Genomic DNA, 25718 nt, shown 5'->3' with positions numbered 1-25718 from the left:
AGGTTCACATATGCTGTTGTTGAATTAATACAGGAAGAAACACACAAGAACACAAACTCATTTCAACATCACTCTGTAATGTATAACTGCTTTAGAAAAAATACGTACCATACATATGAGATACAGTTTTTGAAAAGCAAATATATATTATACTTTTAATTGGATAAAATGTTACAGTCTGTACAATCATCACCTCTGTCTACTAAATATGATTCATTATGCATGATTTTTACAGTGAAATCATGAATATATCATATAAAATAAGATGACTTCATGATGAGGATTTGTAATTAGGCTTAGAGAGACCACACTCATCAAACGCTGCACTGGCAGAAACGTAAGTGATTTTCTGAATATTTTTCAGAGTGTCGATGTTAACTCCCTAAACAGCGGAGAGAAAACACTGTGGAAGCAGTGGTAGCAAATGTGGCAGAAATACAGGGGGCTGGAGTTGTTCAGTGCAGGATCGAAAAAAAGATTATGTTATGGACGGTTGGATTTGGCACATACAGCATTACTTGAAAACATTTAAGCGTTTGCTGTGAAGGCAAAGAATGAATTTAGAGTTTTTCAACACAGATGATCGGATACAACTTACAGAGTTGTTGCTTATTTTCCTATTCTATTACAGCACAGAACATGATCCACCTCTTAGTTTTCACTTTTGGCATTTGACTACATAGCTTGATGGACAAACATTATATTAAAAAAAGGCAGCTCTGCGAATAATGAACAAATTTCTTTAGAAACAAGTGCATGCGTTAATTATATTTCCTCTTCTGCAAAGCCTTATAGAAGGCTGTAAACTTATCTCGACATGTCATCTACAGATGTTCATGTTGTTTCTGCAATCTTGGCCATTGGTATTTTCAGAGATCTGAAAGACAATCTGGGGGGATATATATGGAGGAAACATTAGTAATCCGACAAATGCACAAACAAAAATGTACCATCCTCATTCAAAACTCTCAGCAGTGGTTTGTGACAGGACTAAATGCAGCCTCATACTGTAATTGGACATTGGAAGGAATCGTGCTGCTCAGTGGGAAGGAATGCAAATTTTCCTGCAGCAAAAGTCCCTGGAACAAAAACGACCGTTTGCTTCTGAAACTGTATCATCAGCATTCATTATTTCCTCTCAAATCGTGTCTGTGAAAACATTCTCCAAGTCTCAGAGCAACACACACACACACACACACACGTAAGCACACACTCATGCAGGGAGGTGAGGTACCACACAGGGTCCCGGCCTTCACCTCTGCTCTTAGAGGCAGAGGGAACATGCAGGTCTGACTGAACCAGGCTCAGGAGTGAGGTGGCGGGTGACGGAATGAGGACAAGCTGCAGGATTCAGAGCAGGATCTGCTGGAGTGATTATTTGAGCTCTTGTGAGTCCAGACGGACGTGGGCAAGCAATGAAACCTGGAAGTCAAACTGGTGCCACATAGTTCCCGGGAAAAGTCCCAAAAGCACGAGTCCGTTCTGACGTACCTACAGAGAAGAGAGCACAATTTGTGGTCACACAATATAAACACACACATTCAGGCACATATGGGAAATCCAAAACAATGTACAGTTTACTGTGCCAATTACATCTGCAATGTTTCATGGTGTCCACTAGAGGGGGAACTGACACTGCAAAACGTTTCAATATTGATTATCTTTGAAAAAATACTTCACTGCCATAGAGATTTATTTAATAATTTGTGTGTGTTTTTGTGTAAAATTACATTTGTGTTTTTTATTGATAGTACTTTCCACACTGCTGTACAATCTACAGATGGGACAAATTAAAGGAAAAATCGGAATAAATTACAAATCATGGGGACCAACAATAAGGAAATTGTGCCATTAATTTGTCACCCATCTTTAAAAAAGCCCCACTTCACTATATTGTTTCCAAAGTACATATATTTAAGGAGTTACAGTTTTAGAATAACTCTCTTTATTCTTACCTACAAACCAGCCATCATCACATTTCTCCATCACTTGTACAATGTCTCCTTCTCTGAGCTCCAACTCATCTGAATTCTGTGGTCTGTAGTTGTAGACAGCTTTGTATCTAAAATTAAGAACATAAAATAGACAAAGGTTCTGAGCCACAAATTCAACAAAGTAAAACTTGGTCTGTACTGCAACAATGTGAAAAAACTAAAACATTTAAATCTCAAGACGTACGGTTTGCGTTGCACCGCTGATGTAGCGGTGTCGTTTGGGAAGTGTGTTTGCAGCAGGGAGTTGACATGTGGATTAGACGGAGCAGCCTGGTTTGGTATTGCACCCTAAAAATACAGAAACCTCATGTCAGGCATTACGAAATAAGGAATGATGAGCCACACTCTGGTCAACATAAACAGTAACACCATGGGTGAGGACGTGCAGCGACTTTCTCAGAGAAGCAGTGAGAGCAGACCTGCGAGGGTTCAGTGTATCTGGAAGTGTTCGCTGCCGTAGCTCCTGCTCTGTGTGCAGATGCTGATGACTGAGTGGAGGGGGAAACTGCTCTAGCTGCGGAGCTCTGGTTAGCCAAGTGTGTCCCAGCCCAGTGGCTGTTCTGGTTGGTGGGTGAAGCAGTTTTGTAGGTGCTGTGCGGCCAGTGATTTGCCATTTCTTTGGGTGCGGCTGTCTGGGTGGGGGAGCGTGACTGTGAAGCTGGGTTGCTGTAAGGTACAGGTGAAGATGGCATCAAGGGGGAGTGCTCAGGTCTGGGGCTGAGGGAGGTGGGGGAAAATGGTGAAAGTGGACAGGGTGAGTGGAGTGGACGTCCTGGACTCTGGGGTCCAGGGGAGACGGGAGACATAGGGCCTGGTGAGTAGTCGTCTGTGGAGTATTTTGTGCGAGGCATCTTGTTGACCTGGACGTAATTGACCGGGAAGATGCCGCTCCGGCTGGTCCCTGTGATCCTCCCCTCCAACCACTTTTCATCAACTTGCCTGGTAATATTGATCAGCTCACCCTGAGGTGAAAATAAAGAGGATTTTGAACAGTTAGTGATTACACATACAGTTTGAAGACTGAGAATCTATTCAACATTCACATGTGCATAAACCGGACAATTCTAATATGACAGTTAATGGCCATAGTATCAGTATCTCACATTGCAAACCTCTGAACATGTTATGGATGTTTTTAAAACTACACAAACTTTAACCATCTTTACTGTTGTAAAACTTTTAGTTTCTAACAGCATGAAGCTACTATTCATTACTCACATTTTATACAGTATAAGTGTACCACTGGTGTAAATTCTATATTTTATTTTTAATAATAATTTGTAAGGCAAACAGTTTGATATTTTGGGAAATATGTTTATTACTCAAGGATTTATACAACTGATTTACACCACTCTTGGTCCTGTCTGCATGTAAATATGCAATCTCATTGGCTAGGCTATATCCTGACCAATAATTAGTCTCTGGGGGCAATGGCTGATATTTTGGGGCTTCCTGGTATTCGGAATCTGTCTTATGTTCACCGAACAATGTTAACAAGTTTCATTTAACACATGAGTTGAACGTTTCTCCACACACAAAAAGAACAGTGATACGTTAGGTCCAGATGACATTTTGGCTGATCTCTATTATCAGGTATTTGTGTGAATATGCTTAAATTAAAAAGCTGATAGTCGATCTATTTTGGTCGATGTGTCGCACCTCTTTAGCTCTAAACACGGACTGTTTACCTGCAGGCAACCAAAACCTTATCAAACATGACTGGTCAAACTAGAAATGGACACCAGAGGGCTCCCTGCTCCAATATATCTATAATCTTGTCCCTCACCTTCAGATTCTGCAGATTCACATGTAGAATATCTTGATAGAGATTAGCTAATATGAAGCTACAGCTGGCAGGCAGTTAGCTTAGCTTAGCACAAACACTGGAAACAGTGAGCACCTGGAGTCTTGTCATCACCGCCGTGAAATCACAACAATATTACATGTCAGTTAATGAGCTGAGGCTCTAGTTGAGGGATTTTGTTACTACTTACATTGAAGATTTATACAAACACTTCTTGGCATAAACAGGTAGCCTACATATGACAAATGGAAAGAACAATCTTACAGAAAATGGGATGAGAAAAATTATACCAAAAATGAAGCCAGAGCCTTCAGCCGTTTAGCTTAATTTAGCATTAAGACTGGAAACGGGAGAAACAGCTAATCCAACAACCAGTGCCTCCAACGTTCACTAATTAACAAGCTCACATTATCAAGCATCACTGTCTTTAAACACCATGCTAAAAACACTATAAACTACCTGAATCTCTGGTCAATGTATCTGTTCTAAATATTCATGCATCACCAGGCCTTATATTAATATATATATATTGATATTGTGATGTCTTGCTATTTGTTTATTGTTGTCATATTGTTCCTTTTGAGCTGTTGCCCTTGCTTTCATGTAAGGCAGGCCCTATTTATGTCTCTTTAGTTTTCATTACATTAATATTTGTCTGTATTTTCAATGCTTTTATTCTTGACGTATGCACTTTTATTCACTGCACAGGGACTACAGATGAAAATTAGCCACTGTTGCTAACTCTGACATATTTTCAGAAATGTTATCAATATGCACTGTCCCTGTCAAATAAAGTAATACAGTAAAGTAACAGCTGCTAACAGCCTTTGTAACTTCTCGATGAGCAAGGAAAGTGTCTTCCTGTCTGTGGCTTCTCCAATGAATGTGATGTAACTCACTTTACGAAAAGACAGTTCAACTGGTAGGTCGGCGTTGAAGTTGAATAGAGCCACAGCTTCTCCATAGTCCAACACCTGGAGAGTGGGAGACTTAATAGGTGTCGGCTTCTCGGTAGGAGGAACAATCTATGATGGAAAAAAGAAAAGTATTTAATCACATGGGCTTAGAATAAAAAAACACACACTGCAAATCAAATGTGAGACATGAAATAAGTCACCTCTACATAAGATGTGGGAAAAATGCCGGCTCTTCCATGATGTTCTCCCTCAAACCAGTTGGCATCGACCTGCCTGTGGATGTAAACAATGTCGCCCTTGTGCAGAGTGAGCTCCCTGAAGAAAAGAAAGAGACAATTTAGATTTATATATAAATTTGACATTTCTATAACTTCATGTTTCCTTTCAGCGATGTAAATGAGCAGGAATGTGAGATTATTATGGTAGCTCATAGTGGAACTCACTTGGGAGACTGAGCCTGGAAATTGAACTTGGCTCGCGCTGCTTTCATCTGGACAAAAAATTTGAACAGACGCCCTTATCATATAAACAATTTAGAATCTATTCAGATCACAAAAACAAAAATCAGCAAATTTCCCAGCCGTTACACAAAGGTCTTAGAAACGCACCTTCTTCTCGTCTTTCTTAGGCGGCAGCTCCATGGTTTCATTTGCAGGGGAGAGACGTTCTACTGTAGAGCACAGTAAAAGGCACGGTGGTATGAGTGGAGTCTTAAACATGCTACTTTGTTCCGCACATGTTGTTTTTGAATGTGTTGCTATAAATTAAATTACAGCCTTGACGGCCAAAGTTCTAAAGGGATCTTGTAATTTCCAGGAAAACAATTGGCAAAAGCTAATCTTTAATCAGCTCTTTTGAGTTTCACTTCCTTTTTTTTTGTGGGCTTCCTCCCCACCCATCTGCATCTGAAGCACTTTCTCTTTCTACAGGAGAAAAACTGCAAAAGCTTTCCGTGCTCACATCAGCCTCGTCTTAAATGTGAAATACCAGAGCAGGGGACAACAGAGGCAATGAAAGAGGATCGTGAGACCGTCAGACTACATTCGATTACTGCAAGATTGTATCAGATATATGCAGCCTGATCAACTGAAGGCCGGCTCACTGAAAGTGCATGTGTTCTTGTGTGGGTTCAAGAAACTTGTGGAGAGTACTGACAGGAATAGACTTTAAATAAGGGTTCTTTTCAAAATCATTATCAAATGGTACAGTTGGTTTATATGCATGTGTGTTGGGGAGAAGAAAAACTCTTTGTTTACCATATGTGGGAGCAGAAGCCAGTGACGTGCCGACAGAGCGATGGACGGGCTGCTGTGATGCTAGGGGACTGCTGGAAAAGTCAGGAAATTATTAGCGTTTGATGTTTATATTACTGTCAATGTGTCAGCCAATGAGGAGGAAGGGGTTTCTGATTATATCAAAGGGCAGACAGACACACACACACTCCTTGTTGTAAGGACTTGTTTTTCTTATGGGGACAAGAAGAAAGTCCCCATAACGTAAATCATTAAGGTTTGTTGAATCCATGTTTTAACCATAGGTTTTAACTTAGGTTAAGTTAAGGTTAAGGTTAAGTGTAAGGGTTACAGTTGGGCAAGTAGTAACAATCGTTAGGTAAGAGTAAGTCTCCAGGAAATTAATAAAAGACAACATGTCCTGTGAAGACATGACTGTGTGTTGTTTTCCTGCAGATATTTGCAGCTGCTGGATTTAATACATTGGACAGAGATGAAACAAACAGTCACACAGCCTAAAAGGACATGTCGATGATACTGTGTGACTCATGTTGTTATCTTTCAACTGAGAATCTGGATTAGATGAAGTTTGCAATTTAAATTATCCTCACAATCCATGAAACTCGATTCATGATCAGAATCACGGGTCTGTTCTTTTTTTTTGCCTGAGTTAAGAATGAACCCAAAGCCCAAAGCTTCCTGCCGGGCTTCCTCCCAACTCATTTGCATATTTCCAGCCTGTGTCTGAAATGATTCCAGGGTCTGCAGCTGGATCCCCACACACACACACACACACACACACACACACACACACACACACACACACACACACACACACACACAGCTTGTCTGGATAACAGGAAACTGCAAAAACAAATGGACTGTTCTTTGCTTGCTGATGCAAGATTTAATTTCATACGTCCTTAGCAACAAACTCTTAAAAACGTTAAAGCCCCTTGTCCCACCTCCCCAGTGAGGTCAAAACCCATGAGATCAACTTCGCAAACAACAGCGAGAATGCGCCCAGAATGCCTCACACACACACGGGGAGAAATGTGGAATGCTGTCTGCTGTTTGAAGCAACAAATACTGTAGTTGAGCTTGTTACAGCTCACCAGCCTCCTAACAGCGCCTAACGCAGAGAGTCACATGATCAACTAACAGGTAGCCCGCAAAGTATTACTGCTCGGTCCAATCACAGTGCTCGGTTTCCTAAAGCAGGAAGCAATGGGCAGTTTCTTCTGCTTGATGAAGCGATATCAAAGTAGATTAAGAAGCAGGGTGTTGTGCTCGGAGCTCTGTTATGTGGAGAATGACCCAGGCCTCTATATTAACCTGCCCTGCATGTCTCCCTATAATACAACCACCACTTTAATAACCGCTATACATCTCCATCTAAAATAGGATTTACATTTAACTATCATTAAAACTAATTTCAGTTACTCAGGCACCCGTCTCCCTGGACTCCAATTGTCCACTTGTTGATGATTAAACTACATCATGGCAGCACAGAGAAATAAGAAACAAAAAAAAACTTTTAAGTTTAAGTACAAGAAACACCTCACATTCATAGTCAGAAGTGAAGGCCCTGACTCTACTTAAAACTGTCCTGTATATGTAATCTGCAAACCTTGAGCACAATACTACAATAGTACTATGTAACACAACACAATTATCAATGACACTATAATGCAGAAAACCACCTTGTTTTCAGTCTTTCAATGGAATCTATTGTAGAAACATGCATTTTGAATAATGAAAACATGGTTGAAGAGTCAGTGAAGTCATCATAACAAACTCTTTATCCCTCGGAGTGATCACACCACATTGCTTTCTTCAGGAATGTTGTCACTGACCTGTAGTTTGCAGTTTCAGCTGCTGGATCCCTGCCTCTGGCCTCCTGCAAGCACAGTGAGCATTACACACACAGCACTTCTGTATCTCACAGCTCTGAGGAAATCTCACAACAACTCAGACAAAGTAGAGGTGCTGACCACTCCCATGGGAGCAAGAAATCCCCTGGGTCCTATCCTCCTCGTGCTAGAAACAGCACCACTCATCATCTGTCTGGGCTGCCTGTGATCTCAGAAAAATGTCTGCCCATGAAGCTGATTTGATTTCTGACAAGAATCAGGCACAGCATGACAATCTACAACAAATCGGGGTTACATCCAAGCTGCTAAGGGAATGCAAAAGGAATTTCAGAATCATAATTTGGATTTAAAGATGACGATTTGACTGATTTGAAAAGTTCTTCCTCTTTTGGCAGCCAGATCTACGTTTGCTGAGGGGGGTGGGCGGCGTGCAGGAGGGTGATTAACACAGCAGATCAATCGGAGTGCAAGGCAGGCAGGCGATATCAGGGCTGTCATCCAGGTCACAGAGGGAGAAACATGTCAGACGTGATCAAAGCTTTAGCAAGCAGAAGGATCTCACTGACACACAGGCTTTCATTGGGAGTGGGAGGGGGGTGAGAGTGGAGGTGGGATTCTGCTAGATTTGAGGAAGGAGGGATGCTTCAGCAGAGAGAGTCAGGAGGGGGGCTCAGTACCTCACCCCGGCCTCGACGCTGCTTCTTCTGGGAAAGCTTCCTCTCCAGGCCCTGGATCTCCGAGTCCAGCTCAGCCTCAAATCGACTCAGCTCAGAGACCAGACTGGCCTGAGCCCAGAGGAATGGTGGAGTCGGAAGGGCAACAATTAAAACACAAGTACAGAGTCTGGTGTTTGGAGCTAATGGTGTCCCTTATTGAATGGTTTAAAAATGTCAATCTTGTTAGAGAGGAAAAGCCCGAAAGACAGAAATGAAAGTTGTGTTGAAGCTGCTCACCTCAATAGAAGGAGGCTTTGGTTTCTCAGGCTGAATCTTCGGGGACAAATACGTCTGAGGACATAAAAAAACAAAACACTGAGGAGAAGTTGCTGTTGTTACAAAGTTAACCAAACTAAATTCATCTTGCTCACATACACCTGCCAACCAAGGCTGGATAACCAACCACTCAACGTGAGTAACTGTCCCAGGGCCAAAGGAATCTAGGGGCCAATTATAAAAAAGTTGTTTGGGAGTTTTCACCAATATCAACCAACTGACACCATAGAGGGGCTCATAACAATTGCTCTCCTCTGCCGCTCTAACAGTTAAATCCCGGCCATATTGCTACGATTTATTTTTACCTCTGCCAAAAGGGTCACGTTTTCACCCCTGTCTGATTGTTGTAAGCAAGATTACATAAAAAAACAACCGAGCCGATTATCATGAAACTTGGTGGAAGGATGCGATGTGGGTCAGGGAAGAACTCATTGCATTTTGGTGTGGATTCAGATATTTTTTTCTTCACTTTCTTAAGCATTGTGAGACATTATAAATATTTTCACAGTTTTCTGAGGGAATAAATCATTGATGATGAAAGAAATCAGGCTGGATTTGTCCTTGGCGGAGGTATGTGCTCTAGTTTTCAGTGTGTGAAAAGCTTTAGCAGTTTCAAGTTGAACAAAAAGGGCATTAAGTATTCTAACAGCCAAGGGCGTAACTCTGGGTTGAATATTGGGTGTGTTAAAGTTACTTATTATTATTATCGTTTTTATAATTTTTTTTAGCAATGAATAATCGCTTGATATACCTTAGAAATCATTATAATAATTAATGCGGCAAACTAATACGAGTAGCCGAAGTAGCTACAATAAATTAAGGGTGACAAAAACTCGTCTTTGTTAGTGCTGCAAATTAATCTACTCTTTACACTCTTCTCTCATTGTTTTTATTTGTAAAAAACCTGGGCTGAATGTGTCTCTGAATGCCAAGACCCTCCCCTCAATGGAAGTTATCCTCACTACCTGTAGTGTCCCTGTGAAGCAGCACACACCTGATATGGTCTGTTTTTTTTCTTTCTTTTTTTTAAATGCCATCCAAAGGATAGAACATTGGCCACTGTCATAGAGAGGAAATTAAATGAGTCCCCATGCTGTGAGCCATTATACACCACAAGAGGTTAACACATAATACAGATCACAAGACACTTCAGCTCTCGTGGGGGAGTGGAAACAAAGATTCCTTTACTTCACAGGCGTAGACACGCGGCACAATATGCACCAGATCCGGGACAATGTTGCAAGAGCCGTTAGAAAAACTCGGGAGGTTGGTGTTTAAACAAAGAGATACTAGACGGCTGCACGCACAGTTACTGCAAGACAATAAATTACAACCCCAGAGGTAAACAAATACTACATGAGTCAACGTGTCAAACAGCCTTTCAGTGTAGAAACGCCAATAAAAATACTTTGATCGTGTCTTTTCTTGCCTGTAAATGAATGAAAGAATTGAAGGAAGGAGTGAGCACACCTGGTGGTAAGCAACAGGTACACTGGTGAATGATCACAGTTATTAAAGAGTTACTAGAAAGCTTGCGTGACAAGATGCAACACAAAGTCTTAATCCTTAAAGAAAAGGTGCACATCTTCAAACCTGTTTTTGAGATCCACACTGGAGTAAAGACTACAAGACTACAAGAAGAATTCCTGTGAACACTGAGTAAATATGGAGGTCAAAGGATCACACAGAGGCATTTTATTCTGCTGGAATCAGAGTGACATCAGAGCTTATTTTTTAACTGACTGCATGTGAGGTCGTACCTGGCTCTGGATCTCTGAAGTGCTGCTCTTTCCCGGTTCAAAGTCGAATATGCTCTTCGGCTGAGGGTGCTGCTTTCCCAGGTCTGACAGCTTATCTACATCCTCGCTCCTGAAACATAACACCCCACGCACACACACACACACACACACACACACACACACACACACACACACACACACACACACGGCAACTTAATCATGGCTGCATTGTGAGCGCCTGTAAAAACAAATCCAAACTTGTCTCTCCCACACGTTTTCCCTCCACTCTGCCTGAGTTTTGGTTGGTATTCAGGTGAAGACGTCACCTGCAGCCTTTATCTGATGAGAAGTGGGAATGCATATGGGTGTGTGTGTAGTCTACTAGTAGTTGAAATAAATTGAAAACTATTGCAAAAATAAACATCAGTGTACTGTTAAATGTCTGATCTTGTTAAACCTTCAGAATTCAGCATTTCTGGGGTTTTGTTAGGCTGTATAAAGCCAGGCACAACTGTACCATATATACCATATAAATATATATACTGTATATATATATATGCTTTTCTAGACTTGATGACCACTTAAAGCACTTTGACTTTAACAGTTTTGTCTTCCACACATTCATACAGTGCATCTACGTTCAGCACTGTCTCTATTACACATCACCTATACACTGTTGCCACAGTCCTGACCCGCTCTACCTCCACAACCACAGCCACCCAAAGTATACTGTATATAGACCTTGTATAAAGATGGATGACATCTAAATTTCCTCCCATGCACTATTCCAAAATGAAGCTAAAATATCTCACATATATGCTATATACAGTATGTTTCACCAATTGTATTTGACATGCACTTTTTAGTTATGTCTATTTGAAATGTAATCCATGTATCTATATTGCAGCCAGCCACCAGGTGGCAATTGAGGCAGATTGGATCCACTGTTAGTAAGCTGTCATGTCTTTATATACAATCTAAGATCTGTACCTGTTTACAGTCTTTGTGCTAAGCTAAGCTAACTGGATGCTGCTGTAGTTACATATTCATACTGTATCAGAAGAGTCACTAAGCAAGAGTAAAATAAGACAACATGTCTGTTCCTTGAAGTTCGCCTCCTGCCTCTGAGCCCTGCGTATGCTATGGGGCTCAGGGTTTAATTTTCTTACCACAGTGTAAAAATGTGCTGCTCAGGTTGACTCATGACTTTATTAAATTGCCCTGAAAATGAGGGATTGTCAATCTGTCGGCATGTGCCGTGTGATGCTCTGGCAATTTGCCTCCGTCTTCTCTCCAGTGCATGCTGGGATATGTTAATCCACCCTGTGACCCTGAAGCAGTCATATCCAATCAGTGCAAACTCACCAGTCTGGTAGAGCGCCATACGGTGTCAGTCTGAACAGATTCTTGTCTGTGTCGCTGCTTTCTTCTGTGCTGGCGGATAACTGGAGCCCTGCAGATCAGTGCAGATTAGTCTTGAGTATAAAGTGATTATGGATCCAGGGACAAGGACAACAATGCGGACTTTGGTGAATTCACTTACGTTCGGCTGACCACCGCTCAGAATCCTCCAGCTCAGGCTCTAGTAAAGAAATACAAGACCCTTTTTGAGAACTTTGATAAATCGATCAAAATATCATACTTGGACATTCACTAATACTCACTTACCAACACAACCTGGATTTGTCTTGTTGTGAGACCTTACCCACTTCTAGTGTAGTTTAAGTTTAGTTCAGTGTCATCAAAAATGAATGTATAAAACAAAACATTATACTTATTCACATTCCATGAATGAATAAGGAGCAGGAAGGAGGAAAATCTAACATCGCCTGCACCTCTCATATAAATTACATAACATAAATACAGATGGAAATCACTTTTTTATTTCCTCTCTTTTAACAAATCACAAAATGAATCAGTTATACTGAATCATTATCTATAATTATAACATAAATATCACTCAATTAGTTCATACTGTTTCATTTGTTTTTTTATTTATAAACTTTCTTAAATGTTATTATATTTAAGAAATATGGACTTTTGAAAATATAGTTCCTATTATGGTTTGATATTATTGTAATCAACTTCTGTAGGTTTTCAAGTATCCTCTACAAGTGGTGTGTTCACATGATGAGTTACACAGCAGCAGTATTGTCAGTGCTTTGAAAATGTGTTATTGTTGAAGAAGACAAATCACAGAGGCAGACACGTCCCACTGAAACCTCCTCTCTGCTGTGATGGTGCCATCAACCACACAAATAATAAGGACTGTGTTTCTATTACGCAACACGTAACCGAGAAAATGATGAGCTACATTTTTGAGGGAGCTGGGATCAGAACCGGGATTATTGTCAGATATAATGAAAAAAATGACATCAGACTTTAGGGATGTTTCATTATGTCTCATTTTGGCTTTGCACTGGATCACCTCAGCTGTACCTGACACTGACAGAGAGGAATTCACTCTGGATTTGAGTGTGTGAGAGGAGAAGGAGGAGGAGGAGGAGAAGGAGGAACATGCTTACCCTCTGGCTTCTTGTGGATCTGTCTGAACATGCTCTTGTACCAGTCTCTGGGCTTGTTCACACTCTGGTATAAGAAGAGAGGGGAGGTGCAGAAAGTAAACAAAACTGTCCAATAAGGCTTTGAGAAATGTAACATGTAGGATATATTATATATATATATATATTTAGACTACAAATACTATGCCTCCATCAACCAGTGCAGTTTCAGATTACATACATTTATGTCAATCAAACTAAATGACAACTGGTCAAAAGTTAAAGAAATTCTCAGAAAACAAAGACAGACTCTAAAGATGAAGTTCAAGAGGTCAAGACATTTATTGTGAAGCCACCATGATCTTGACCTTACACCAACAAAATCTAATTAGTTCATCTTTGAGTTCAACTGAGCGTTTGTACCAAATTAGAAGAAATTCCCTCTAGATCCGCCAGGTATCCAATTCAGAACTCCAAAAATGTGCTTTGTGAGGTCACAGCGACCTTGACCTGTGACATTTGATCACTGAAATTCAATCAGTTCATCCTTCAGTTCAAGTCATCATTTGTACCAAATTTAAAGACAATCATTTTGGGCATTCTTGAGATATCGTGTTCACAAGAAAGGGACGGCCAGACAATGTGAGAACATAATGCTTCCAGCAACTGGCTATGAGGGGTGCGGAGGCATAAACATGTCTTTCAAAAATAAATCTATAAAGCTTGTGTTTTTATGGGCAGTGTTTTGTTTTGTCTTACGGATCTGGAGGCGATGGGCATCCCAGTTTCATCCACTGGACCGATTCCAGAGAACTTGATGAGCCGCTCCTCCCTGGTGGGAGTCCAGCTGCGTGGTAGAGTGGCAGAGCCATGGTCACCATTGGACAGTCCACCTGAGTTACAGTCACAACAATGTGATTTTAGTATTTATGTTGTTACATTTCATGATTGAAATTTGTTAATTTCAGGTGAAAAATGAAACCATTCATGAGCTTTCAATCTAACCATAAACCCTGGTTATGTATTAATTATCCTAAGATGTTATATATTTCCTGATATGGCCCTGCTCTCCTTTAAATGGATTACATTAACTGTTTTTACTGAGCTCAGTTAATCCAGTTTTTGTCAACATGCACCTGAAACATGGAACAACACACAGAACAATCCAAAACTCAACAACTATTTTTTGGTTTAGGTTCATTTTAGTTTTTATCTCACCTTATTTTTCCTTTGGCTGTTCTTGTTTTAATGGATTTATTTGTTTTAAATAAAATTCTGGATACTGTATTTTATTCCTAAGACTTTTACTTTTGCTCTTACTTTTCCTATTTTGCTCATTTTTACAGTTCTTATTTGTCTTTAACTTGGTGTCTTGGAGAGTTTGTTTTTTCCCCAGCTATATTAAAAGTGAGGTCTCTACCTCAATATATTCCCAGAGCCAAAAGGTTGAATGAATGATTGGGTGGACATTTTTACCATGCAATTGTGAGGGTCCATAATATGATCCAAAGCTGAGAGCTGTTGGGCCACTTCCATTCACTTCTGAAACCTGGAGAAAAAAAGCAGAATCATTTAAAACAGTCAAAATACACGTCTGTAATGTAAATGACAGCTGATTGTTAAAGACATGTCCGTAGCCTGTGATGCTTTAGTTTACCACAGGGAGGAGCACTTGTTTACCGAATCCCACTCTCTCCACCTCAGTGTTGTTATTATCACAGCCTGCAGGACATTTCTGTTCCTACCTTGAACTCTCCAGATGGCAGTCTAGATGACCTAAAAGGGCTCAAGGGAGGAGTAGGGAGTCCAGGGGAGATGACCACCTCGTGGGTCATCTCTGGAGAAGTTAGTATCTGCTGCCCTGATGAAAATCCAGCCTCCCCGGAGTAGATCAGCCGGGAGCCATTCGGATCGCCAACCACTTCCGTAAACTGCTAAACATGTAAGAAAAGGGGAAATATGGATGAACAACAACAATGTGTGAACTTTGCTCCTGTCGCGTCCTCCTGCTGGCCCTGGGTAAACACCACGCTCTGTAGGAGGTCATGTGGACTTGTTAGGGGCTCAGCTATTCTCCAGAGAATAACTGAGCTCTGTGGGGGAGCCTGTGATGAAAAGGCCTCTAATTTATTTAAAGCAGGAGCAGTGGGAAGTGGTGTTCCACCCACTTCATCATCTCTCTGGCCACAACGGCAGAAAGGCCTCATTCAAGGTGCAGAGTGGGGGCACTGAAACAGGAGAGCACCATTATGGGCTCATTAACTCCCTATTCACTGGGCTGTGCTATTCTCCAGCCGGAGGGCGGAGCTGGGGCCGGGGAGGTTGGGAAAGGGTCGTCGATGGCAACCCTAAAGTCCAGCAGGGCAAGGAGTCGTTTTGTGGTTTCCATGGTGATCTTTTTTACCTCCCTCCCACTCATGATGGGCAGTCTAGCTCTTCTATTGGAACACTACATATTTCAATCAGGTGCTTCGGTCACTCTGTGCGGTTGCAGGGTCATGGGGGTCATGGGAAAGCCCCCGTGCCTCTCATCTACAGTGGCTAGTGGGAGAATTGTTGTCTGCACTAATGGCACATTGTTGATGTGACACTGGACTTGACTGACTTGTTCTCCCTGGTTATTCTGGACATTGACAGTTGTTAAACAGTTTAAAATTAAATATTAAAAAGTGGCTTTACCTGAGACTGCATGTGATCTGTGTAAGTCCTTGTGTGATGGATATCAAGTTCTTCTTCCCAGCATCAAAGGTATCTGCACAGACATAGAGAATTCAAACATTTTAATATGTAATTGAACTATTTTAATCAAAATATTTTCCAAATAATTGGGAGTATCCTCGTTAAGCATATTAACCATTGTATATGTTTGGAAAGTGAAATAAAGCAGCACATTCAAGGTTGAGCATCAGCTGACCAAGAGCACTTTTATTTTTGTGTTTTAGTCAAGTTTTTGTGTGTTGCCTCATTGTTAGAGTAAATTATTCCCTGCCAGAATTATTTTATTAAATGTGCAGTAAGGTTTAAAATGATTTATCATCCACATATGTCCAGTAAAATATTCATATTCAAAGCCCTGATTGTTGAATGAAAATGGCTTAAAATAAATAAAACTGTCCTAATTCAGACACAAAATTGAGAGTTTAGCTCAAACAAAAATAGGTTTTCAGGACCTTTAAGTGTTGCACATTCTTTCATTCTTTAATTCTGAGAAATTTAATCAATGTCTGTAAAAAAGTAACTGATAAATATGAAGGTCTATTCTGAATCTTGCTTTTTAACTCTTTGAGTCAAAGTCTCCATGTCATGAATCCCATTTTACATCATGGGCAGAGCGACAACTGTTCCATTATCCCATCGCTCCAGTATTCCAAAGAGGGAAAGTTAGCGTCACCCACTTTTTCCCTGTTGCCATGGAGAACCCCCCCAAAACAATGAGTGTGACGCACAAGACTGCCTCATTATTCCCAGTCATACAATGGTGTAATAAGCTGGACTTGAGGGGGAGTGGATGATGGAGAAGATCAGCTACTGAAAGTGGAGACCACTGATCTATGAAGAAAAAACAGATCAGGGTCTTTAAAAAACATGTAGGCAAAGAAAAATATGGCCAGCATGCAGCCTTACACCCCCCCCCCCCCCCCAACCCCCCCCCCCAACCCTACCCTCTACATGATGTTTTATATGCTCTTGTGAAAACTAAGGCTTTGTAGCTTGGCAAGAGAGTAATAACCAAGTGTGAGCTGGGCTACCATAGGCTGAGAGTTTGCACTGATGAGTTTTCCATGTGGCATTTGCAGCTGAACATTTGGGTCTATAATCATTGTGGTCAAGACTGAGAAAACTACATGCACTGTGTGTCTCTGTGCACGAGGTTAGGAGATATCACTGAGCCTGTGTGGTGAGAGAATCAATGTACCAGTTTGCCGACAACAGTAATCACTCTATCAGAGTCATTATCTCCCAATAAATGGCGTTACATAACAGGAAAAATATAGAATCACTGTAATCACACAACTGATTATCCGTCTAACAATAAGCAACACTGCATACTTTCTAATGGCTGGTGAGGGTGTATACCAGATCTCCCCTGAGGAGGCTGCTGCTCAGCTTGAAGGCCCCATCACACTGATGAACAAATAACTGGGTGAAGTCATTGGCATTTTGAAGAATTATTATCTCCACACACGCCTGTTTAATTTAGAAAACAAAAAGTCCCTTTTCCACGTCGTCACTGCTGCCATTCAAGCTTCAGCAGTAGTTGCTGGACTCCATGACAGCTGTTTAACATATTCGTGCTTTTCACAACGGGTGTGGTTACATTTGCAAATGTACTCAAGATTCTTTATTATCATTATACTGCTGCAAACAACAACACAATACAATTGTCATGTATTTATAATTTACAAGTATTCATAAGATGAAGCACTCCACCAGTGTAATGTTGCAATTCTGTGCAGTTCCACAAGACACTGAAGCGACAGTGGCTGAACCTCCCAAAACACTGGATCCTGGATTTCCCATTATGTAAGTGAAAATGATTCTCCCCGCTTCTCAAAGTTCCTTCAAACTCAACACACTATTTTTTTTGAGACTGAGATTTTGTTTGCACGTAAATAATAATAATGATAATAATAATAACACGTCAAATTAATTGTTCTAAAACTTTGCTTCTGTCATGTTAGGTAGTCCTTATCTTTCTTGTTTTTTTTTATTTCATCCTTGTTTTATTCTGTTTTATTATTATTTTTATCATTATTATCACATGGTGCGTGGAAGTTTTAATTTTTCCAGTTAGTTTTTTTACAGTTCGGCTATTAGGTATAAAAACAGGGTGTAACATCAAGATTGACAGCTGATACTGACTCGTGATTGGTCGGGTGCGTGTATCCACCTCGATACCAAGGCTCCGGGTCTGGGTAAAGGTGTGCACAATGGCAGTGTTCATATCCAGGATATTTTGGGCTTAATCTCTGGATAGTTGGAGCAAGTTGGGATGCTTCCATCTTTTATATACGATCTGTAAAATAAACTGATATGGAATTTTTCTTTTCAGTATATTATTACTAGCGCCACTCAGAAGTCTACAATCTAAATCCCCCTGCCCCATGGAAGTTGCATCCTGACTAAACTTTGTCATAACAGTGTGTCTGTGTCTCATTTCTGTGGGGAGCAAAAATTTAACCGAGATAGACTCCAGCACCGCACACATTCCCCCCTTCAACAAACACAATCCTACCTAATAAGGAAATATCAGTGTTGATATCGAGCAAAGAAAATCCCTGTCCAGAAGTCTGGCTCTCCCTGGGTTTCTCTGAATGCTCAGTGCATTCTTATGTAATTACTGCGACTCAGTAGCGGAGGCGGCTATGAGCTTTCACATGGGAGACAAGGCTCCAGAATTGGCCGTGTGTGAGCCCTTGATGCTATCGCTCAGAAATATGTGGACGTTACAGCCGAGGTATTTACAAGTCAAACCCCTGCTAGGTGAGAGCTCCATTATCACAACTGGGTCGGTTTTGTGATGGAAGAAAAACGGAGCCATAAAAGGCCCATGTGCGTCTCAGGTGAAGACGAGAAGAAGTCCTGCTTCAAACAAGCTTTCACCACACCAGTGTTTTGCGCTGAAAACTCTTCTCATTCAGCATTCTGCTCTTGTTTCACATTTTAGCCCACAACAGGGCAAATGAGGATTTTCAAAATGAGAATCAAGGGATTTTTCAATGGAAAATTCTGCCTCTGTTCCTAGGAAACTCATCCGGTCTCGACCAGATGTTAACCTCAGTAAACTTAGAAACAGAAGTCTAAATACCGTCATCTATTTCAAATGAAACATTTCTGTTGTGAGATAAAAAATAAACTTGTTTTACTTTGGAGGTTGGGAATTCTTTTCTTCTTCTTTTTATCTTAAAGGAGCGGATGTGGAACCAGACTGTTATCTGAAGCTGCTGAGCCAAACTGACTCAGCAGCTACAGGGTCAGTGAACTTCACCACACCCCTGAGTCTCCTCTGAATCACCGTGGGACGTTTCCACAGAACAAAAACACAAACATGTAACAAAACAACCACACAAAATCTGACAAGACAAAATCATTCCATTGTCATCGAGTACTCAGTGGTGGAAAATAACTAAGTACATTTACTTTGCTGTACTTTGATTTATCATACATTTTTCATATATATTATTTCATATATATTTACCCAGTATATTTACTTTACTCCATATACAGTAAGAGTAAATATCTGTACTTTCTATATTTTATATAGTTTATTTTATATATTTTTTAAAGTAACCAATAACCAGAGGGGAATTGGTTCACTGATCTAATAAGAGCAGGGGAGGTAACATTAGACCCCGCCCCCTGCAGCACCTGCATCACTGGTGGAGAAACACTTCCAAGACTCAGCCATTATCAACAACAATTAATAATGAGAGTCTGTATTATCCATCTATCCATTTTTCCATCCATCATTTATCCATGTGTTATCTATATCACTTATCCGTTTAGGGTCGCCCAGGAAGCTGGAGCCAATCCCAGCTACCATTGGGCGAGAGGCAGGATACAACCTGGACAGGTCGCCAGCATAAGAGTCTGTACTATTCTTGTATCAAACAAAATATTTCCTTAGGCGCAATTAATGATGTAGTAGTACATTAGGGAAGAGGCTAATCTCAGCAAGTACTGACTTTTATAAGAAGAAAAACTATATTACTTGAGTAGATTTATTTCCTTTTTATTTGAACTTTGTTAAAACAAAGTAAAAGAAAAAAGTACTTCCTCCACCACTGCCAGTACTACTCAAAGCTCAACTTTAAAAAGTGCACTACCTATAATGCTCTTTATTTATAAAACATTCCTCATTTCCTCTTTCTTCCACAGATGGATGAGAGCAGGTCTTTCTGAGCGAGGACTCTGACCTGAGATGACCTCCTCCTCCTCCACCACATACTGAGCTTCACGCATTGTTCTCACCAAGAACGAGGCTGTCAAGGTGACCACGCACGCCCTCAGGAATATATGTCACAAACCTCTAGGATCTGTTGGATCAGGAAAGTCATGATTTGTGGTCAGAGGGAGGATCATGTTGTCCATAAATCACTGTGTTGGAGAATGTGTTGGTGAAGAGCCGGGACAATGGACTTAAATAAAACACACAAAAGTGAACTGAGCTGATCTGCATTCATTAGCACGAGTGATCTCCTCAGCTTCTGTGTCAGGGTGCTGAGCAGTTAATCATTGACTCCATGAGGTTGCACTCTGCTGCACCGTAAAAATCCTATACACAGTTTTACACAATGAAAACCGGCCAAAATATGAGCTCAATATTTGCTGAAGGTGTTAATTTCAAACACTCTTATTGTGCACTTTAAAAAAAAAGTGCAAACAGATTCTGATCCTCTAATGAAGTATTTACTTCTTGGATATTACCCGAGAACAAGGTGACGGGAAAAGTCTTATCACCCGCTTGCGTGAACACTCACTTAATGATACTGCTGCCAAACAAGTTACATAACAAGGTTATAAAAGTGAAGTGATCCTGCATTAAAACGTGGTGAAAGGTGATTGCAAGCACCTTTGGTGGATAAAAAAAAAAGCTGGCATTTATTTCTAAACACATGAAGTGTCTGCGGTTTACTTGAGGGATGTTTAGGGTCCTTCGAGGCCGATAGCACAACCACGCTTGCCCTTCTTGCAACTTCGCAGATGTGTGTACACAGCCCATAAAAGGTCCTGGAGCTGCAAGTTCATGATATGCAGTTATTGGGGGGATACACACATTTATCAGGAGGGGAGTATTTCACCACCTTGTATGGTGCTCCTCCAAGCCTGAGCACCAGGAGGAGTCATAGTCTGTGTGCTTCTTGTCAATGGAGAGGCTGCGTGTTCCCAGGAGGAGCTGCACGCCAATAAATCACAGCCTCTTTTCTCAGAGAGGAGCCCAACAGTGGGGCTGAAGCGCTGTGTCGTTTTATCAGCTTGGCTAATCCCTGAAAATAAAATCGGCCAGAAGAAGCACAGGAAAAACCCACGCTCGAAACATAGTATCCAGAGGAAAATGTCACAAATCCTCACGCCTGTCATTTTGTATCTTGAAAGCTGAGTGCGGTTGGTGGATATGAGCACTGGCAGCTGGACCCCTCAGTAATATCACAAAGGGAATCAGAGTCTGCTGTGGAAATCACCCTGACAGTCAGGGGAGCCTCCAGTGATGCCTGCACAGTCCAGGGGCCGTGAGGGTTGATATCTGCTCTAAGGGACGGCATGTTGGGAAACACTCCCCACTGTGCCCCCTCTCTTAGATGGGTCACAGAACCAACTCTGAACCAGCCCCAGCACCTAAACCAGCCCTGAACGAGCATCTCCAGGTTCACGCTGGTGGATAAGAGGTAACGTCTGTGTGTCTCTCTGTGCTCAACTCAGAGCTGGTCTCCCACAATCCTTTTTAAACATCAAGACTACACACATCACACGGGTCAGCTTGTTTTCAGGTGCCCTGCAAAGGCATCCCTCTAACTCTTGGGTTAGGCTGCACCACTAATCCTGCAGAGCAGCGTGTACAAGCCCTGAGCAGTCAGCATCAACCTGGGGCAACAGGTTACTCAACCTTAAAAAACACAGTTGCAAAACAGCCCAACAGAAGTAAGTTCCCATGCAATCACAATGTTAAATGTCACTCCCTCTCACTTGAGCTCCGTTAGGAAAGAGTGCACTCACCTTCAAAGCTGCACCTCAACGCCTCTCTCTCTCTCTCTCTCTCTCTCTCTCTCTCTCTCTCTCTCTCTCTCTCTCTCTCTCTCTCTCTCTCTCTCCCTCTGTCCTGCACGTAAGCCACGCCGCTGACCGTCCCTGCTCCTTCCTCCTCTCACTCATGAAACTGGCCAGGACACGCAAGCTCCCTCTCTCTTTATCTCCCTCTCTCTCTCTCTCTCTCCCTCTCACTTTGAGCCCTCGCTCTGCCTGCCACCACGAAGGACTTCCCGGTTGACAGGCATCACCATGGCAACCCACCTCGGCCCCCGTTCAAAAGCCACCCATGCTCTTGGCCCGCCAGTCCGGGGCACCTCCTTCACTGAAGCAGCCCTATTGTTGCGATAAGGTGATATTTCACAGCTCAGGGTTAACCAAGGGGGAACGCAAATAGTTCATCACCTCCACTGCCCAGACACTGACCAATGACTTCATGGACCCCCTCCTAACTTTATCTCTCCCATGCCCACCCCCTCTCCTTGTGTGTGTGTGTGTTTCAGTGTGTGTGTGTGTGTGTGTGTGTGTGTGTGTGTGTGTGTGTGTGTGTGTGTGTGTGTGTGTGTGTGTGTGTGTGTGTGTGTGTTTCCAAAGGCCAGGTCTCAGGCATGAAAGGAGAATAGGAGCTCTGTCTGTTCCAGTAGCTCTGGAAGTGTTTCGGAGTCTTAACTCAACAACATCTAATCAACCGCTGACACCACAAGTCCTGTAGACTTTTCTCACATGATCACACACACACCAGCAGTCGTAACGAGACGGAACGACAGCAAATTATTATCCAAGTTGAAGATGCAATGAGTGTATTGATAAGACAATTTCCAGTAGGATTGGCTGCTCCAACCCTAAAGCCTACAACAGTCGAAAAGGAATGGAGCACATTTTCAAATCACGTTGGCGCTCCAGCGTGCACCACTTTCCCAAATAAAACCAGGATTACCAGTTTGCCCGCATTTCTTGCCAATAGAGACGAACAACTGCAGAAACTGAAATCGAACCTGCTGACAGGCTTGTTTTTGGCACTGATTGTGCAGCAGGAGGACTGAGTGACAAGGTCCACTGTGTGATCCGCTCACCTGCTGACAAACACAATCAGCTGTTCACTCACATGTCATTTAAGTCCTGGCAAAAACCTTCATGAAAAAAGACGGGACAAAATGTTATGTGGAAGTGTGTGTGTGTGTGTGTGTGTGTGTGTGTGTGTGTGTGTGTGTGTGTGTGTGTGTGTGTGTGTGTGTGTGTGTGTGTGTGTGTGTGTGTGTGTGTGTGTTAGTGTCCTGGTATTACTCATGTTTTGGGGACCTAAAGCTGTTTAGCACATTATGGGGACTTATGGTGACAAAAGGCAAGTCCCCATAACGTAAATCAAATAAATTTGAAGACATGTTTTATGGTTTGTTTACGTTAAGGTTAACGTTAGGTTTGAGTTAAGGTTAGGTTAAGGTTTGGGTAACAGTTAGGGTTAGGCAAATAGTAACTATGGTTAGAGTAAGTCTGCAGGAAATCAATGTTCAAAGTCAAGGTGATGTCCTCTGAAGGCATGTAGACACAACTGTGCGTGCATGTGTGTGTGTGTGTGTGTGTGTGTGTGTGTGTGTGTGTGTGTGTGTGTGTGTGTGTGTGTGTGTTAGTGTCCTGGTATTACTCATGTTTTGGGGACCTAAAGCTGTTTAGCACATTATGGGGACTTATGGTGACAAAAGGCAAGTCCCCATAACGTAAATCAAATAAATTTGAAGACATGTTTTATGGTTTGTTTACGTTAAGGTTAACGTTAGGTTTGAGTTAAGGTTAGGTTAAGGTTTGGGTAACAGTTAGGGTTAGGCAAATAGTAACTATGGTTGTGTGTGTGTGTGAGTGTGTGTGTGTTTGTGTGTGTGCTGCCCAGTTCCACCTTGAAATTGAAGTCCTCAGCTTTTTTCAATAATTCAGTGGTCTGGCTTGGTGGAGCGGGGCAGATATCCATTTACTGAGCCTATACTCCTCACTGGGTTGTTTTTGCCAAACGGTTGAGCTGCTGAACCTGAAGTGGCGAACTGGGCCAGCGCAGGCTTCAGCTCCGGAGGCTCCCCCTTCATAATCTGTGTCCCGCTGCAGCAAACCTTCTCCCGCTGTGACCACATCTGACACCCTGCCACTCCGCAGCTAACAGGGTCTAAATGATGTAATCACGCAAGCTGTGATTGCTACTTTGGCCTTGTACTCGACACGTCTCCCACACTGGATCCTTGTCTCTTTGCCAAACAAAGACAGGGCATTTATTACAGGGAAACACTGTCAGTACAGGAGGACAGAGCCATGACCCTAACCCTCAGCCCACCTCCTCACATTGATGGATTCCAGCACAGTTCTGCATAAAAGCCCACCACACTGAGATATGTGCCAGTACGTTACTGCAGAAGCTCATTAAAAATCCTGACAGCAGAAGATTCCAGCAAGTGAATAAACCATGATATAAATCTGTTATGCAATCAAAAATTACATTACTCAACGATTACAGCCCTGGGCTTTGTCTTTTTACCAACTCTTTTATACTCAGAGAAAACAAGAGACAGAGTCTGCAAAAATCACAAGATTAAATCATAATTAAATGGGAAGATATAAGCAGAGAGATACAAGTTCACAGATAAACGAGCCATGGAGCCCAGATAAGGAGCAGCACTGGACATCATGCACACACTGCTGTATGTGTCATTCATACCACAGGTCGCTCTCTGAGGTACGACTTGTGGAATGTCTCTGAGAACAAACACAACAGCATCAGGGTTTATTTTAGCAGTAAACAACATTCTTCCGAGCTGTGCATGTCCCAAGACTCACAGCGTAGGACGACGAGAACAAACATCTCGAGGATAGTCATAAATCCTCAAGGGACCTGCCGCTCATAGGATTCTCACTTTGAGAAGTTTGGTGAAAAAAATCGCAGAGTGGAAAATATTCCCTGACGCAAATGTTCCAGACAAAAACAAGTAACACCACAACGAGGAGGCAGCTACACAACCACATACAATAAAATATTTGGCAATAATAAAATAAAGTCCCTCTCATATACCCTCATGCCATTTTCCAAAGAACCACTTCCAGTGTTGCTCACCAACGTTCATAGGGAAAAAGATTTATCAGAACAATGACAGGTCAAAGATAAACAGCTCTATCTATTTCATCACAGTGGTTTCCAGTGATAATAAAACTCCAGTGATGAAGGATAACAACAACAACATGATGCTCAAAATCTGTGTCAGGAGCAGTGCAACACAAATCTACTCAATCACAACTCCAGTCTGTCACATGACAATAACAGAGGAAAATAAAAATAAACTTCTTTTTGAATGGTGAAGATTTATTTCCCTGTGATACGAATGCTTTAGCTCGAGTGGCAGCACAAGTTGTGTAGTACTTACAGGCGAGTGCAGGCTGAGGTCTCCTCAGTGCAGACGGAGAGGGGAAGTGAATGAAAAAGAAGGAGGGAACCACTGCTGCTCTTCTTTCTCTCCCTCACACACTCCCTCCCTTTTTTCTCTTTCTAAGACCAACACAGTGTCTTTTCTCTTTGGTGAATGATTCAGCGTGGGCCTGAATGTTTGACTGGGTGCTCGTAGGAGTGTGTGTGTGTGTGTGTGTGTGTGTGTGTGTGTGTGTGTGTGTGTGTGTGTGTGTGTGTGTGTGTGTGTGTGTGTGTGTGTGTGTGTGTGAAGCTCATCATGGAGAAGGCACTCAGTAATAGTTTCCATCCACAGCTGGAAATAATAGAGCTTCCCATACAGGCCCAGGCTCAGTGGTACCGCCCTCCAGTGTTTCACATGCAGCGGAAGAGGAGGCGATCTCCACAGCAATCTCAATAAATAGGCCTGAGTGACACATGCATAATGATGGCATCAGTCACTGTCTTTAGATGTAGGGTCACTTTCATACCGAGCCAAAAA

General features: G+C 42.0%; 1 protein-coding gene across 17 annotated transcripts; it reads right to left on the bottom strand.

Moving 5' to 3' along the window:
- Positions 1–57: 57 nt before the first annotated feature.
- sorbs3 (sorbin and SH3 domain containing 3) lies at positions 58–25367 on the bottom strand. Of its 17 annotated transcripts, none has more exons than XM_034595209.1 (21): positions 25197–25367; positions 15733–15805; positions 14799–14987; positions 14530–14602; positions 13813–13946; positions 13078–13141; positions 12096–12134; positions 11918–12005; positions 10574–10682; positions 8775–8828; positions 8499–8606; positions 7804–7847; positions 5972–6042; positions 5324–5385; positions 5159–5205; positions 4916–5030; positions 4698–4823; positions 2855–2956; positions 2179–2282; positions 1956–2062; positions 58–1491 (listed from the first exon to the last, which is right to left on the bottom strand). In XM_034595209.1, the coding sequence occupies exons 2-21, from the start codon at positions 15742–15744 to the stop codon at positions 1430–1432; spliced, it is 1710 nt and encodes a 569-aa protein (XP_034451100.1). In that variant the 5' UTR covers positions 15745–15805; positions 25197–25367; the 3' UTR covers positions 58–1429. The 17 variants fall into 17 exon arrangements, with proteins under 17 accessions (XP_034451100.1, XP_034451090.1, XP_034451091.1 ...); XM_034595199.1 differs by having other exon boundaries at positions 2414–2956; positions 5324–5382; positions 5972–6039; positions 25197–25358; XM_034595200.1 differs by having other exon boundaries at positions 58–889; positions 2414–2956; positions 25197–25357.
- Positions 25368–25718: the final 351 nt, after the last annotated feature.

Source organism: Hippoglossus hippoglossus, chromosome 9 (assembly GCF_009819705.1).
Source record: "Hippoglossus hippoglossus isolate fHipHip1 chromosome 9, fHipHip1.pri, whole genome shotgun sequence".
NCBI classification, from domain to species: Eukaryota; Metazoa; Chordata; class Actinopteri; order Pleuronectiformes; family Pleuronectidae; genus Hippoglossus; species Hippoglossus hippoglossus.
The sequence above is the reverse complement of the archived record's forward strand: the minus strand, read 5'-3'. Positions and strand labels throughout refer to the sequence as shown.